A 17,416-nucleotide genomic window follows, 5' to 3' on the forward strand; every position below is an offset into this window, starting at 1 on the left:
GTAGCAAATCAGATTTCTCAAGAATGGAAGTGAATGACTATGCTTAGTCTTCTAGTGTGGCTTCTTAATGAGATGAAACATACTGATTAGCCAAGGGTTTTCAGTCTGTAGATTCCAGAATTGTTTCTGAGGGATCTGAAAAAGCCGAGTTCAAACATATGGTCCAGAAGCTGCTGCATGTGATGTTTCTAATAGCAGATTATCCCCTCTTTAAAACTTCTGTGACTCCGCAGATCAGGGAAAGAAATTAAAAATCACAGCACCAAACCCATCAGGCACATAGAGTAATTGTTGTCTGTTTGTTCACAAACAACTTGATCTGTTTCATTCTGCTCAGAGAGGTGGTTTAGTTCTACATCCTTAAAATCCCTTGGTAACATGGCATGTAAACTATTTGCTAGATTTGGTTAGAGAAATAGGCCTGTTTCTGTGTATTGTTGTGAGGAAAGGCAAGTACTATGTTGGCTATTTAAATCAGACTGGAGAGTGTGGGCAAAGAGGAAGTGAAGTCTTACAGTGCAAAAGTGCTAACAGAATCACAGAATTGTTGAGGTTGGAAGGGACCTCTGAAGATCATTTGGTCCCAATCTTTCTACTCAAGCAGGGCCACCTAGAGCCAGCAGTGGCCCAGAACCATGTCCAGGCTCCATTTGGGTGTCTCCAAGAATGGAGACTCCACAGCCTCACTGGGCAACTTGTGCCAGTGCTTGGTCACCCTCAGTAAAACAGCATTTCCTGATGTTCAAGGGGAACCTCAGTTTGTGTTCATTGCCTCTGGCCCTGTCTTTGAGCACCACTGAAAAGAGCCTGGCTCCTTCTTCTCTACTCCTCCCATCAGGTATTTATCCACATGGATAAAATCCCCCAGAGCCTTCTCTTCTCCAGGCTGAGAGAGTCCCAGCTCTCTCAGCTTCTCCTCACAGTGTAGGGACTCCAGTCCCTTTATCTTCATGGCCCTTTGTTGGACCCTTTACAGTATGCTCATGTCTCTCTTGTACTGGGGAACCCAGAACTGGTGTCAGCCCTTCAGACATATCACACCAGTGCTGAGTAGAGGGCAGAGATCATCTCCCTTCACCTGCTGGCAGCATTGCTCCTACTGCAGCCCAGGATGCAATTTGTCTTCTTGGTGGCAAAGGCACATGGCTGGTTCACATGCAGGTTGGTGTCCACAAGGACCTGCCTAATCAGTCATTTCATCATAGAAGGTTATTAGACTGGTCAAGCATAACTTTCTGTGAATCCATGCAGAAATCTGTGTGAAATGCTTTATGAATCTGTGTTGCTGTGGAACAGCTCATTGACCCAGCTGTTGCATGCAGTGCAGCTGTGTCTGTGGAAAGCAGTTCAATGGTAGAATTATGAAGCAGAAAGCTGCAGAAAAACTGATGCTCCAATAGGTAGGAAAGATGTAAGTGTTAAAGCATAGTGACTTGCAGATGATAACACATAGTCTCTCGTTTAATAGGCAGTGGGAGTGAAATCCAGTTTCTCTCAGAAGCACAGGATGACCCTCAGAAACGAAAACCTGACATCAGAAAAGCCAAGTTATTGCTTGGCTGGGAACCTGTGGTATGTACAACTGTATTTTTGTTGTATGCAGAAACACAGGATGGCAGAGGGGGATGGAGGACTACATTATAACGATACATTTTGGTTATCAGAATATGCACTCAAGACAATCTCCAGGACAGTTGTTTAAAAGGCTGTCTCTCATACGCTGCCCTAGCTCATGATTGAGGAACTGCTGGGCAAGATTGGATGGCCTGTGCCGTGCAGAAGAGCAGATTAGCATTTGTAAGATATTTAAGTAGAAAAAACCCATTGGTAGGATAGCCATTTTAAACTTTTACACATGCGTGTTATGAAGTGTCTGCCTTTCTGTAAGCCCATTGGATCCCTTGAAATACGTGGTACACAGTTACGAGAGCTAATGAGTTTGCTGTTGTTGCTGTAATCCTCATTCCTGTTTTGCTGTGGTAACATGCCTTACAGAAGGGAAAATTTGCTTTTATTTAAACTAAATATTTTTAGAAAATCTTTGGAGTAAGACCATTTATAAGATTACCTATAACACTGTAACCAAAAAAGTTTATTTGGATTAATAGGGAGAAATATGACCACCAGAAAAATGTTGTGGTTTTTAGAATTTGTTTAAAGGGAAATATGTGGAACTCGAGCAAAACAGGAGCTAGCCAGAGAGATGACACATCTTTATCTTTTTCTATTCTGTTAGACTAAAGTAAACCAGAATAAGAAGCCCTTATTTTGGATTACAGGTATCATATGTAGAAATGTTCAGGGCTTGTTCTGTGTGTTGATAAGCTTGAAACATGCTCAGGGTTAGTCTAATATCTCAGCATCCACAATAATGTCTGTCATCTCAACAGCTTAGTTACCAGCCACCTGAGGTGATGTCAAGACTCTGGTGGTTCTGCAGAGCTAATATGCAAAATGGCCGTGGTTGCTGGTTTTTCCTTTCTCAATCTTTTTGGTGAAGTTAACTACATATAACTGGGCAAGGCTGATGATAAGAGCTGGTTTCTTTGGGGAAATAAGGTGTACTTAATCTCCAGAAAAGGTGTGACTTTCTTAGCTCCCCATTCTAGATAGCACAGTGGTTTGTAGGCTTCTTTAGATTTGCAGACAAAAATCTTTCCAGGAAACATGTGAACCTATCTAGTAAATGTAAGCCTATTAAAAGAAAAAGGCAACTCCAGACCATTCTGAAAGGATTCACAGAGGCACCCAATATAAATAGACTGTGCCTGAAAGCACAAGGACAGTAGCAAGTGTTACAATCACAAAAGATTTAAAACAGTTAACTTTTTACTTCTGACCTTCTGTGTTTGGCACAGTCAGTAACAAAACTTACTCTGAAGTAGTAGTTACAGTGTTGGTACATCAAGGCAAGTAGTTCTTGTGCTGCTATTTTATCGTCCTGTGTTGATGATATTACCAGTGAACATGTCACAGCATATGGCTCCTGAGAAAAGGGGATAGTATTTCTGTTGTTCCCATCTGTAAATTGTAGTGTTTAAATTACAGACACGGAATATGAAGACTTACAATTATTTGTATAGGATTTAAGGATACCAAATGAGATGCTGGATAATAATTTGTATCCCTTTTTCTGTATACCAATGGAGCACTGAAGAAGTAAAAACTTAACTAAAATAAACCCCCAAAAACAAAACCTACCACCTTTATAACCAGTCTGTGAGACACTGTAAAAGAGGATCTTCAGTCATTAATAACAGAAGGGGCTTAAATTTCTGCATGCTTGTCTCTTCCAGTGCATTAGGAATTGAAGAATTGTGTATAAACAGACCAATCATAACCACCTGCTGGAGATTTAAATTTTTGGGGTTTTTGACTTACTATGTAGGAAAATGTATCTCATGCTTAAAAGCTAAGACACATCAGCAGTGCCAAGAAGTAACCAGTATGTGGTGCTGTTAATACTTACATTGACTAAGAATGAGACTTCCAGCAGTCTTTTGATAGCTGTATTAAAAAAGATACTATTATGAAAAGGGCTGATGTGAACTTAGAATGATATGATTCTCTTCTCGCTTTTGGGAACAGGTCCCACTGGAAGAAGGTTTGAATAAAGCAATTCATTACTTCCGTAAAGAACTTGAGTATCAGGCAAACAATCAGTATATTCCCAAACCGAAACCTGCAAGGATGAAAAAAGGAAGAACAAGACATAACTGAAGACTGTTGGTTGGACAGGAAATTCCTTGCTTGACATTTGACGGATGTAATTTTTTTTCTTTTTTTTTTTCTTTTTTGTTTTTCTTTTTTAATTTGAGAGAGACTTTGGAACACAGGTATCATGAAGAACAAACTGGAATTTCATTCTGAAGCTTGCTTTAAAGAAGTGGATGTGCCTAAAAATAACAAACAAATATTCCCCTTCCCCTGCAAATCTTGCCTTGCACTTTTTAAATCTGTCTTTTTATGTAAAATAGAGTAGAAGCATCTTTTAGTATCTTCAAGTTTTATATCTTGCTGTGAGATCATTTTGTTGTGACTGTCCTTGACAGTTTTATTTACTGGTTTCTTTGTGAAGCTGAAGATAAACACAAACGGGATGGAAAATGCCAATTTATTTATAAAATGGGTACTATAAAATATGAGATGTTCTACTATGCATAAGAAAAAAGCTAGTGGTATTGTCAGGTGAGAGACACCGACATCTACGTATAGAGGAATTTAAAAGAATTCTGTATGAGAGCTTTATGTATTCTTTAAAGGAGAGATTTTTTTCAAAGGTTTAGTTTTAGTTGTACACTTGAATTTGAGATATTTTCATTGATTACCATGAATAAGGATATTTTGAATCACTACTGTGTTGTGCGTACTCTGGGAATAAAGTTAATGTATAATTGGTTACAGTGGTTGAATATGCTATTTTAATAAAATATTGAAACTTCTCTTTACTGGTTTCAGGGTTTCACTGTGGGCACGTCTCTAGCATTACACATCCATGTGTTCATTGTGTATTGATTAGAAAGTAAGTCTGTAAATAATTGCCTCAAAGTTAGTAACTTTGGGTTTTCATTGCTTGTCTCTCAATAGATATGCAGGAAGGGCTGCAGGATCTCTGTTGGAATAGATTGGACAAAACTGTCATGACTTACTCCAAACCAGATAGTTGATAGTGATGCAGGAGTATAGGGCTTCTTTTAAACTGTAGAGTCCAACTTCAGCCTCCCTAGCTGAGGAAATGTTTTCTTGTTAAGCAATTATTGAATTGCCAGTCAATGCTTTCAAACAAACAAAAAAAAAAAAAACCCCAAGCAAACACACAACAACAGAAAAACACCACCAAAACCAACCAGTTCCTTTCATTTTTAATAGTTCCCCTTTATTTTTAATACCTGAGACTGGATACCTAGGAGAGGAGATTGGTAGAGGATTTTTAAAAGGTATTTTGGCTTAGTGCCACTTCAGTATCCTAAATTTTAACAAGCAAAGTGGGTTGACTTTAACTCATTCAAGTTTGATGTTTTATTAGCTTTTGAATATCTTTAGACTGATGATCAAAGTGGGAGTTACCTGTAGTGGTGACGTGATGCCCAGACCTAGGGAAGACCCTAGGACCAGTGTGGTATTTTGGCCCCCTTGTCCAAGCACATCACGCGTCAAAGCCTCACGGTGCTTGCAAGGCTTGGAGCCCCATCCAGTCTGTCTGGTAAAGTTCCCCAGGACTCCAGCAATGATGGGGCTGCTGTGTTCATTTGTGTGCCTTGTCTGGACTGGGTTTGCAGCAATCCTTTCAAGGCAAAACAGTTTCTTCCCTGCTCATGTGGACAGGTTTTCTTTCAGTGGAAATCTGCCATGCAACTAAGATGGGGAGCCAAAGACCATTTTACCTATCTGGACTCAGAGGTAGAATTTAGGTACTATACATTGCCTTCATCTTTTACACAGCTGAGTAGCTTGCAGTCTGCTGTTGTCTGAAGCCTTTTTCTGGGTACTAGTTGATCTGGACATTTATTCCATATTAAAATGCCTGAAAAGTACACTGTGCTGTGCATACTCCAAATGTGCTATAAGCCGTCATTACTGATACACAGTGCACAAAGCACAGCCTCTCCCTATACTCAAAACCACAGCTGGATATATGTGAAAGTAGTGCCCACATTAATAGTTCTGTGGTGAGAACTGTTCATCAGCTCCCAGCATACTGGTTTTAACCCTTAAACTCTAGACTATATTTGGGGGAAGGTGTTCCTTTCTCCTTATGTTTTACTCCTCATGCAAATTTTGCCGTTGGATGCAACACATCTATGAAGAGGTGGTGCACAAGGCTGCAGCCCTAGTCTAACATTTAGAGCAGCCACTGAGAATCGATGGGAGCTGTGGGTACCAGCTGTTACTTCCAAGGCTGTTTTCCATTTAATCTGATGGCTTCTCCAGTGCAAAATATGTACACTGCACTGGAACAAGCATGCTTCTGAAGATCCTTTACAAAGTTTGAACGTTTCGATACTACAGACATGACTTTAAAAGCTTTTTAGGTTACTTCACAGCCTGACTTCCTTCATAAAAGCAGGAAATCAGAGAGAGGGCAAATGGCTGATACCAATACAACTGATCTGTTAGTGTGTGGCATGCCTCCCACTGGGCTTGAGCAGCAGGCTGTATTGATTTGCTACTTTCCTTGCACTGTTTCTAGCTTTTGTTTCAGAAGTTCTTAGTTCAGTTCATGTCTTCATTCTAAATTGTGTCTTCCAGAAACAGCAGCTGAGGCAGCTGTTGCCACTCTTTGTGTCTGAAGCCAGTGACTGGCCTACTAGCTGATTCGAAAGGCATGAACTGTGGCTGTTAAAACACACTCCTCAGGTGCTTAAGACTGAAAGTCTGGGGTAATTTGCCTGGTCTGAACTGAGTCTTTGAGAAGGCAGATGCTCTCTGCTCCCATCTGGGGTTTCACGTCTCGGTAGGAGAAAGAAGCATCGCATCTGCAGGGAACCACAGGTAAGAAACAGCGGCTGCCTTGCCAGGAGAGCTACTTCTGATGGAGAGCGGTCGAACACAGCACTGAAAGCTTGGAAACATAGGGCTTGGGAGTAGATGAAGCTGAGACATGTTCTCATTTCCATGCTGTAATAGAATGCATTGTAACGGGGTGGGGGGGGATGTTCAGGAAATCTGGGATTTTCTGCTGACACCTGGGCGGGCAGGCAAGGTAGAACTAACATGACATATAAATAGATGCATTGAAGTGCCTATTTAGTCACAGTGATCTGCACGAACAGGCAGTTCAGCCGGTGTTAGATGCATGTCTTCCTTTCTCAGAGGATATGCAGTGTAGCAGAGGTCTGGTGAAATGGCCAGCTTGTTGCTGGCGACAGAGATCAGCCTTCTAGTAGATGTGTGCAAGGCATCCTGAACCTCACAGGGAGGATGACTCCTGCTGCTGGAAGTTACCACAGTGGGAGATCCACAGTTGGATTTTATGATTTATTTCTTTTAAACATGATGTCCTGTTGCTTTATTTCTCTATGTAGGCTGCTCAGGAGCACTGTAAACCACATTGCTGGTCTATAGACAAGCTATAGTGGGGTTTGGAGACCAAATTTATTTCAAGTAGTTCCATGAATATATAGTCTAGAGAAGTGTCCTGTTTAGGTTAGATTTTTTCCATATGGACAAATCATGATCTGATCTGACAGTCTTCCTGTGCCTGGGGTGTTTGCATTTCTCTTAATGTATATGGACTCTGTGGGTTAAGTAGCCAGTGAGCTCATCGCCCTCTGGCATTTATGAATGTCTCTGTCATCTATTTTCTTAATGCATTTCCAGGAATATAATATATTTAAGAAAACTTTCACTTTAGTCAGGGTTGGAATTGAGTTTCAGAGTTGAGAGAAAGAGGCAAGGGAGAAGGGGGGAAGACACACAGTTGCATAAATTCATTAGCCTTAGAGAACAGGATAACAGAGGGCAAACGGGGGCTTTGATTAGTGTGATGGATTGCATTAGTCCCCAGTCTTATTAGTATTGAGTTAATGCTGCTTGAGGCCAAGAAGTCCTTGAAGGTTCTTAAAGGCTGATCAGACAAGACCTGTCTACAGGAAGAAGTGCTTTGTTACTAGCAGGGGAAGCGTGCACTCAGCATTGCTAGTCCACCTGTACATCCCCTCCCTGAAATCAGTGGGAACGCAGCTACCACAAATCCATACTTGCTCCATTGTGAACATTTCCCTGTGCTTGGATCACAAGTGGTGGCAGAAGAGAATGCTTTATTTGCAGCTCTGACTCCTTAGAGCTACCGGGAACAGCAGCGATTGCTCTGGAGAAAAACATGGCTTCTGTTGTATGGCAGGAGGTTCCTGAATGTGATTCCAAGACAGGGAGATTTTGCTGAAACAGCACTTCATATTTCTAGCATAAAAACCCCCAGACTCTGGTTCTCTATTCCTTTTCCTACTCCCTTTCCCCACTCTCACTTGCCTATTCCATAATAACAAATGTGGCAACAACTTCCATCCACCTTGTTTTGTTGCCATGTACAAGCTGGAACAAGCACCAGCTGGTTCATTCTTGCTGTTTTCCCTAGTTTCTGACACGCTTCTCTGGAGGGAGGAGGATCCTCTGAATCCCTTGGCCATGCCATGGCTGAAGCAGCTAGAAGGTCCAAATCATGAAGCCACAGGGAACTTTGGGGTGGCCTTAAGTATTATCAAAGCCAAGCACAGCAATCTGGGCTCTGACCCACTGCAGGGAAAGCTGCTTTGAGCAAGGAAACCTACATCTTCCACCTGGGGAGCAGTCCTGTGATAAAGTGCCCATTCCCCACCCTCAACGTGTTTGTGTTACAAGTAGGAACTTAAGGGGAATGAAGACCCCCCTCCATGGGGTGGCTGGGGTTGATAACAGCGATGCAAAGTGCATAGTGGAAAGGCTGTGCAGGGGTGCACAGTTTTTGGCTGTGTTTTGGGACACAAAAAAATCAACAGGAAATTAACTTTATGTAGTTAACTTAGGAGCACTCCATGCATGCTGCCAAACTTTGCTTTTTAGTGGTCTTCCTCCTTTTGCCCAAACCTGTGACTGCTCATACTTGGTTTCTCTGCAGCTTATTGCATGTACTTCTGCACTATCACCACTGCTACACTTCTAGGTAGGTGCACCCTTCTGCGAGAAGGAGGGTGCCCTCTCCTCAGAGCTATTGCCATGGGGTGGGTTGACCTCAGCCAGCAGCCCAGTACCCTCGCAGCCATTCACTCCCCTCCCACAACAGGACAGAGGGGAGTATGAAAGCAGAAATGAGCAAACGAGGGTTGAGATAAAAGCAGTTTAATAAATGAAGGAAAAAAGGGAAAAAAAGTGATGCAAAGGCCACTCCCTGAGCAATGGCTGCTGTGGAAGATAGAACCCCTCACCCCCTCTCTTCCTCTTTCCAGCTTTTAATGTTGAGCAAGTCGTTATATGGTATGGAATTGGCCAGTTTGGGTCAGCTGTCCCAGCTCTGTAGCCTCCCACCCTCTCACCCACCATTGCCTACTTGCTGGGGGACAGCATGAGAAGCAGGCAGCCCTGGTGCTGTGCAAGCACCCTTGGACAGCACCAGAAACATCAGCCTGTTATCAGTGCTGGTCTAGTCACAAATCTAGGACATGGCATCACGCATGTCGCTATGAAGAAAGCTAACTCTATCCCAGGGAGACTTCAGCCTGCAACACAACATAATGGAAGAGGTTCTTATTTTTATTGTTTCTCTTGGAGAATCCAGAAGAGAGAGATTGCAGCTTTGTTGTGAGCCTGCAAATCACGGAAAGCTGCTGGGCTGAGTCAGTCTGCAGGAACAGGCACAGCTTACAAAGGCCTAGGAAGAGCTGGTGTTTATTTGCAGCACTTTATTCTTCCTTATTCAGCAGCTCTGAATTCCCAGTTGTAAATTCTGGGAAATGATGGAAATTACCATCATGGTTCAAATGGCGCCAAATTCAGTGCACTTTTTTGCTAGGACACCAAAATGGAATTATTCTTCTAGGAATAGGTGTTTTCCAACTGTGCAAAGGAGTGCGTGCTTGACTCAGAATGCGATTATTCCGTATTTGGAATAAAGGCTCTTCTACCACGGAAATACACCAGTATTAAAGTGATTAAACTGGCAAGGATTCTGCTAAAAGCAAGCCTTCCGAAATCTAGGGGAAGCTGAGGTTTTGGAGCGTGTTACTCCAGTGTGTATCTGTACGTGCAGAACAGAAGTGACTAACGTGTTTGTTCAGTTTGGCTCCCTCAGCAAAAAGCTGTCTCCCTGGAAGCGTTCCTGCAGGGAGCTGGATATTGCTGGGCTGCCTGTCCTAGACACCACTCCATCACACAGTGGGGGCTTTAAGTGGAAGATTAGGAAGTACACTCAGAGTTAAGAAAGAAGTGAAGTGTAAAGAATGGTGTTACCATGACCCATGCTCTGGAGATTTCTAGTAAGCTTTAGATGACAGACAGCCGAAACACCCAATGCTGTCTTCTCTGCCTGCTGCAGTTTGCAGTACACATTTCATCTCCCTTTATCCTGATGTTTCAGCTCCAGAAGCTGTGGAGCAGCCACCCTTTCTCACCTGCCCGATCTCTTTCCCCCACCAAGCTCCTCCTGAAGCCCCTGACAATTGAAATCTCCCTCCTGGATTTAGGTCTGCATGAGGATTTTACAAGAGAGCAGCAACAACGTGGCTGATGTTGCTGTGGTAGAAAAGCAGGTTGTATTTTGAGGATCTTAACCCCACTAACCAACCCCCCTCTAATCCACTGCTCTTCACTAGCAAATGCCCAAGCTCTGATATATTTTGATAACGTGCGTAGACTCCAGTTTGAATTGGGGATAGAGAGAACTTCGTGGTAGGAAATTGCACCTGGGGACTGTGTTGGATGCTGTCTGATACTAACCTCATTTTAAATAGCTTAGTTTGTTATTTTATTCAGTGTCGAGCTCGCCCGAAAGCTTGTTGCTCAGTGGAAAGGACACAAAGGGGAGTATTCATCAAAGATAACCTTTGGGTTATCGTGCCTGGGAATGGTTGGGGCCACTCAGGCTAAATGCTGTGCATCTCAGCAATTGCCTCTGAAGTCAGACTGCTGCACTGAGCCCCTTCCCTGGAGAATCCTTTCCTTTCACAGGCTTTGCAGGTAGGGGAGCTCCTCCACACTGAATTTAGCTTTTGTGAACGTCTGTCCTTGCCCAACAGGAACTGCAGAAGTGCCGTGTCACCCCGGTCTGGAGGGCTGTGTGCGGTAGGTACGGAAACAGCAGAGGAGGCAACAAGGCAGCACTTCAGTTGAGAGGAATGCTTGGGTGTTTTTTCTTTTCCCCCAAGAGTAACTCGATTTGTTTGTTGGCATAAGTCTGAATGAGCCGGCACATCTGAAATGCACTGGCTTATACTATGCCAAACTAGATGATATAACGTAATTTTGCGATTGATTGCAGGAAAACAAGTGAAAAAGCCCTTTAAAAAGCGATCTGTAGTAATACAGTTGGAATGAAACTTGGTGTTGCAAACTCTACTAAATAATGGCAACTTCTTTATCAAAAAAAGCTTTATTTCTGTAACACTTTATATAGAGTGTGCTACTAAGTAACAATAATTAAAAAAGTCACGTTGCTTTTGTCGGAGTGTGGCGGTTCTTTTGCTGCTTTGCATTAATAGAATGAAAGCGGGGTCATTCTGGCTGAGGGAGGAGGACTTGGCCTCACACAGTGCAACCCTGTAGGCACCAACTGTGGTAGGATAAATGGCATTAGTAATCATCATAGTTGACACCTGCTCCATGCCTGAAAGTGTGTGGATTTCGTGGACCAATCGGTGAGTCTTCATCATAGTGGTGCTGGTAGTATCCACCATAGTATTCATTGCGAGCACGGCCTAAGCTGGTCCAGTAGGACATGTCATCTTCAAATTTCTGTGGACAAAAGAGAACACTTTCCTAGCCTAAACTCTATGACAAAGAGAGAGAAACAGAAATAGTGCAACAGGTTCATTTTGTCTCTTTCAGAAATTCAGATCCTTTGTGTACTTGCCAAAATGAAATCTTTAGCTCTGTGGGTTCTGTGACTTGTACCTCCATTCTCTATGGGATTTATCAGGGTCCCGAGTGCAGTAATAGTCCTGCCCAGCCCCATATGGGACTCATCCCGACACCCTCTGCCCCCTGTGAAGTGCTTAAACTGAGACGCTCACTGAGCACCTTTAATGTTTCTGTTACCTTTTCCGTGGTGGACAATAAAAACATTTTAATGGTTCATACTTAAAAATCTAAAGGTTTGGTTCTCCAGGGCCCCACGCCTTTAATGACAATGACCCTGACTGCACAGTGGGTGCAATGGGCTTTATGCCTGTGATCCTTTTGCTCCCATTTTGCATGGGTAAAAATGAAGGTACAGTGCAGCCTTCTAGCTACGGAAATGCAATAAGCAGTTCAACTTTGCTCACAACAGTAGAGGAAAAAATGTGTGCAAGGATATCAAATACTTGCCAAGCCAAAGCCTTTCCATCTGAATGACTCTTTGGAAATATTTTTGGCTGAGAATTGGAAAAAAAAGTTTTGCAAAATACACAATGGATAAGTATGGCCCAAGTCCTTTGCTTGGAACAAACAGTTATTTCATTGTTAAAACTGTGTCTTAATACTCAAGAAAAGCTACTAAGCAGATTCATTGTATCCCACAACAGACCTCATTTCAGTTTTCGAAATGCACACAGGAACTCAGAGGAGAATTTGTCTTATCTACATGGTTTGTCCTTATTATTTCTCGGTATTTGCCCCCAGTCTTTAGTTTCTGATGTATAAAACCACTTTGCCTATTTTTCCTATTCCTGTTGGGGGAGGGTGCTATAGCCATGATGTTAAAAAGTCACTTTTATCTGCATGATGCCCAGGAGATAAAACAAAAAAGTATCCTTCATTATTTCAGTCCAAGTAAAGGATTATTTTTCTAATCGTTCCAGCTTTGAAAATAAGTGTGTTCATCTTTAAGCAATCCACATAGCATGAAGGTCCAAAATGTTCTCCAGCTTGCCCGTGCCAGTGCAATCTCATTAAACACATTCATGCAGCTAACAGAAGCCAAAAATTCAGCATCTATAACTATTTTTACCTCTTATTAACATGTGAGACTGCAACTAAATGCACATTTTTCCACCCTATTTCAGCATCTGTTTACTAGAGCTTTATGCAGAGCTGTGAACACTTGATTCCAATCCAGTGTTTTTACAAATTAACTGGTTTTTAAAAAATAAATCCTTCCAGTATCTGAAGGGGGCCTATAAGGATGCTGGGGAGGGACTCTTCATTAGGGACTGTAGTGGTAGGACAAGGGGTAATGGCTTTAAACTTAAACAAGGGAAGTTTAGATTAGATATAAGGAAGAAGTTCTTCACAGTGAGGGTGGTGAGGCACTGGAATGGGTTGCCCAAGGAAGTTGTGAATGCTCCATCCCTGGCGGTGTTTAAGGGCAGGTAGGACAGAACCTTGGGAGACATGGTCTAGTGTGTGGTGTCCCTGCTTATGGCAGGGGGGTTGGAACTAGATGGTCTTAAGGTTCTTTCCAACCCAAACCATTCTGTGATTCTATGATTCTCATTTGAAGAGAGGTTGGCTGCACATTATCAAATGGTTTTCCTTTCACATTCATAGTCGAGGCTCAGCAGCCAGTGCTCACAATGATCAGGAGCTGCCCATACCATGGAGGCCCAGGCATGCACTAGCTACATATTGTTAGTGCAATTTCGTTAAGGAATGCCAATCATGACCAGCTTGGTGTGTATTTCTCAGCATGTTTAAAAGTAAATTGATTAGGTTGAAGCTGCCAAATTAATTTCCTGAAATACGATTGATTGCTTTGGGTCTTCCTGCCTGTTTCTCAAAGCAAGCTTTGTTTATACATCCATTTGCAATTTATTAAGCTAAGATCAGTCACAGCCAAAAACTCCACGCAAGATTTGAATGTCAGTTTTTCTATCAACAAAATAAGGTAGAAATCTCTAAAAAACAACAGAGCTTACATTTCTGAGCAATATCTGCTTTTTAGAAACTTTGCTACTTCCATGACCAGAAGTGGGGCAGCTTCTCCCTGGTTGCCCCCATGGCTGTGTGTCCACTCTTGCAGCCACACACCCTGAAGCCCTACTGACCCCTGAAAGCTTTTTACTCACCGCCTCATCAAACCCCAGGTAGAGGAACTGCTGGTACCACTGCTGTACGTCAGGCTGGCTCCTGTCCCATAGCTGGCGCCTCTGGCGTCTCAGGCTGTTTAGGAACTCCTTGGCCGTTGTTTCTTTCACTGACACCTCGGGCTTCATGGCAACAGGGTCTGAAATTAACCCCCCCCAACCCCCAAAAAGGCATGCCAGGAAATTTTTAGTCAGCCTGAAGCTTGCAGCAAGTAAGGAAACGCTTCTTGCATCATGCCATCACCTTTGTGCTTGGCAGTGTGATGTATGTGAGAGCAGGAACAGTAATAAACCCAGGAGTCATTGATGTAATAGGATTCCTCGGCTACCTCCATCCACTTGGATTTTTGAAAAGCTGTTCTGAGCTCAAAGACAGAAGCTAATAAGGAATTTAAATAAATAGACCCAAACTCAAAGAGCATATACACAGGGGATTTGTGCTTTGAGGAGAGCAGGCTGGCCTCTGTGCTGCTGTTGCAGAAATGGGAATGGAGATGAGAGGTGAAGTTAAGAAGCCTGAAGAGGCTGGAGAAACACTGTTAACTTACCAGGGTGAAGGACGGCCCACATAAAAAGATAGATTTTTGAACCTGCTATGTAGCTTTTAAATAACAAGTGCCACTAAATGCCCTCTATGCCTGAAAATAAAAGCCCATCAGGCTTTCACAGAACACTGTTTGGTGGATACGTGGGAATGCCCTCAACCTGCTGGACCCAGGCGTGTCATCTGGCTTGCCCCATGCCTAAGGGCAGGCAGTTTTCTATGGCTGCTAGAGGAATTTATGTACCGCCAAAAGGTGTGGATGTGAGGACAGGCTACCCCCCTGCCACACATGGAAATGATAAAACATGGTATGATGTTTGGCTTTCCCATTGAACAAGAAGCATGTGTATGACTAGGAGGAATGCCTTGTCTTCACAGAGTTTGCTGCAATGAGGCAGAGACCAGGAATGTGGATGTGGATAGGAATTTTGAGAGGACGCGAGGGAAGAGGCTGGGGCAGACAGGAAAGTGAGGTGGAAATGTGAAACACTTTGAAGTAGGAGCCGGGCAGACTCACGGTGGGAGGTGAAGGACTGCCGAGGGAAGGAGTTTCAGGAGGTAAAGGCGATAGATGAGTTGTCGCAGGAGGAGTGGGAAGCAGCAGGCTGCCCTGCGGTGATGAGCTGGAAACTGATAACTCCCCGTGCGCTCAAGCTGGGTGCTGTGACTGAGAAGCGGGACCGCTGAACACATGTCATGTCAATGAGCCCTGCACAAGGGACACTGCCAGCGAGGGAACCTGCACTGTGCACTTCGCCTGCTCACTTCATCACACAACTGGAAAAGGGGAGTGAGGCTGGAATTAGGGGGCTACATATTCCCCCCATCATAAGTTCAGGGCTTTGCATTTCTCCCTGGTCTAGGCCATGGTGCTTGCGTGCTGCAAAAGCCTTCCTTTGGGTGGTCCCTCTCATCAGGGGACCTGAACAAACAAGTGGATTGCTGCTGGGCACAGGCAGGGTTGCCTGCAGCAAGTAGTCACTCCTATCTGCAAGTGCAAGGAAAAGAGCTGTGGATGGGGCACATGCCTTAGGGCTGGCAAAGAGGTGGTGGGTGATGCCAGGAAGAAAGCAGTGAGAAGTTAGGCAGCCTTGCAGAAAGTGGGATTCCCCTCTGTGGGGGGTGCAAATTCTTTGCCTTAGACATGGAGCAGGCTGAGGGGAGGACACTAGAACTTCTAGGCTGTTTCAGCCTGCCTCCATCTGCTGCAGTGCTGCTTGTCCCAGCCAGCTCTGTTTCCACCCCTTTCCCTCAAAGCCCGAGCCATTCGGTGCATCTGCCCACTGGGCCCTTGCCCACCATCGCTCCTGTAGAGAAAGCAGTCTTCCAAGGAGGAAGCACACATGAGGCCCAGAGGACAAAGGGAACAAGTCAAGGCATCAGAAGCAAGCCCAGTTTGCACATTTTCTTCTCGGTACCTGAGCCAGCAGTATTTCCACGTGTTGTAATTCCTTGGAAAAGACTGTGACTTCCCAGAATAAACCAGCTAAATGCCACGTCTGCCATGTGTACACTGGAAAAGGTAGATGCTATACACTGTGTGGAGCAAAATGCCAGCTTACTGCCTGGGGCTGGGAACCCTGGTTTTCACAGGGGGCTCTGATGAGCTTGAGCCTCCAGCCTTGCCAGTACCACATCCCAAACAGACATGAGACCCCACCTGGAGTACTGCATCCAGCTCTGGGGAACCCCAACACAAGAAGGACGTGGACCTGTTGAAGCAAGTCCAGAGAAGGGTTACAAAGATGAACAGAGGGCTGGAGCACCTCTGCTGTGAAGACAGGCTGAGACAGTTCAGCCTGGAGAAGAGAAGGCTCCATTCACACTTTCCAGTACCTAAAGGGGGCCTTTAGAAGAGGCTGGAGAGGGACTTTTTGCAAGGGCTTGTAGTGGCAGGACAAGGGAGAATGGCTTTAAACTGACAGAGGGGAGATTTAGGTTAGCTATTAGAAATAAATTCTTCACTGTGAGGGTGCTGAGGCCCTGGCACAGGATGCCCAGAGAGGCTGTGGCTGGCCCCTTCCCCGGCGTGTTTTAGGTTCACCAGTGTTTAAGGTTACCAGGTTGGACGGGGCTTGGAGCAACCTGGTCTAGTGGAAGGTGTCCCTGCCCGTGGCAATGGGGTTGGAACTAGATGGTCTTTAAGGTCCCTTCCAACCCAAACCATTCTGTGATTTTATGCGGGCAGGTTTTGGTATGGCATGCAGCGAGAGCAGCTGTGCACTACCAGCTTTGAACCGGGCATTTGTCCATTGCTCCTCTGGCTGTCTGCCTTGAGCTGTAAATTCTGTGACAATGTGTTGGCAGTTTCCACTGACATCGACTGACTAGGGAAAAATAAGGGGAAGCACTTCACTGTCTCTTCACTTACCTTCTCGTTTCTGAAGCATCTGTTTAAGCTTATTCCCCCTTGAAACATCTAGACAAGTAAAAATAAAACCAATACATTTACTAAGAAGGAAAGGACAAAAAAAAGTTTACGTTTCAGAGAATGCTGAAAGTATTTTTGTCATAGCTCCAGCCCAAGAGCCAAAATTCTGTAGCAAGTTTCTCCCATTGCCTCCCTTTGCTCCCGTTTCCACGCTCGAGCACAACATACGCTGCAGGGAAGCTTCTGACATCCTCTCCCCAGCTCGTCTTGGCAAGAAAACCCCCACACTGGCCTCTTCACCGACTAAATCGTTATATTTTTCAGCAGAAGACTGCAGCCAGTGCCAGTATTGCGACACAGTGCACGGGGCAGCACGACAACCCTGGGAACCCCAGGTCACTGCGTGAGGGGCATGCCAATGACCTGGCTACTTCAGAATTGTGCCTAGCAGCCTGTCCCAAAGCACACCAAAGCTGTTCCTGCAGAAGCCCTTTCCCAGAAGGGATCCAAGGCTTTAGCTCGCGGCCGGGCAGCGCAACAGATCTGACCTGCAAGCTCTCTACTGCTCCGGAAAACGAGCTCTTCAAGATAGCCAATTTGCACAAGTTTTGGCGTGACCGAACACACTCACTCGTGCGGGACACCGGGGGAAGGCTCCTTCCCGCTCCACAGGACGCGCCGGGTGGTGTTTTTCCTCCCCGCATCCCGTATCCATCCTGCACCCCGTCCCGGCCGCGGGCGCTCACTCACCGGGGGCTGCACAGAGCAGCGGGAGGAGGAAGAGGAGGAAGAGGAGGGCGGCCCCGG

At 44.6% G+C, this 17,416-nt stretch overlaps 2 protein-coding genes across 2 annotated transcripts in view; one reads left to right on the forward strand and one right to left on the reverse strand.

Moving 5' to 3' along the window:
* Positions 1–4,448, forward strand: part of UXS1 (UDP-glucuronate decarboxylase 1) — a gene marked incomplete at its 5' end in the record, with an annotated part of 35,793 nt that extends 31,345 nt beyond the window's left edge. The window contains 2 exons of the mRNA XM_010015849.1: positions 1,469–1,572; positions 3,589–4,448. Coding sequence (XP_010014151.1) covers positions 1,469–1,572; positions 3,589–3,720 — 236 coding nt within the window. The remainder of the gene's footprint in view (positions 1–1,468; positions 1,573–3,588) is intronic.
* Positions 4,449–11,262: 6,814 nt separating this feature from the next.
* LOC104406762 (chromosome unknown open reading frame, human C2orf40) lies at positions 11,263–17,411 on the reverse strand (the record flags this gene model as incomplete). Its single annotated transcript, XM_010015850.1, has 4 exons — positions 11,263–11,424; positions 13,677–13,834; positions 16,610–16,657; positions 17,360–17,411. Coding segments are annotated over 4 exons (420 nt in total), but the record flags the coding sequence as incomplete, so codon positions are not given.
* Between the last annotated feature and the right edge of the window lie 5 nt (positions 17,412–17,416).

This window comes from Nestor notabilis, unplaced genomic scaffold (assembly GCF_000696875.1).
Source record: "Nestor notabilis isolate BGI_N333 unplaced genomic scaffold, ASM69687v1 scaffold5426, whole genome shotgun sequence".
NCBI classification, from domain to species: domain Eukaryota; kingdom Metazoa; phylum Chordata; class Aves; order Psittaciformes; family Psittacidae; genus Nestor; species Nestor notabilis.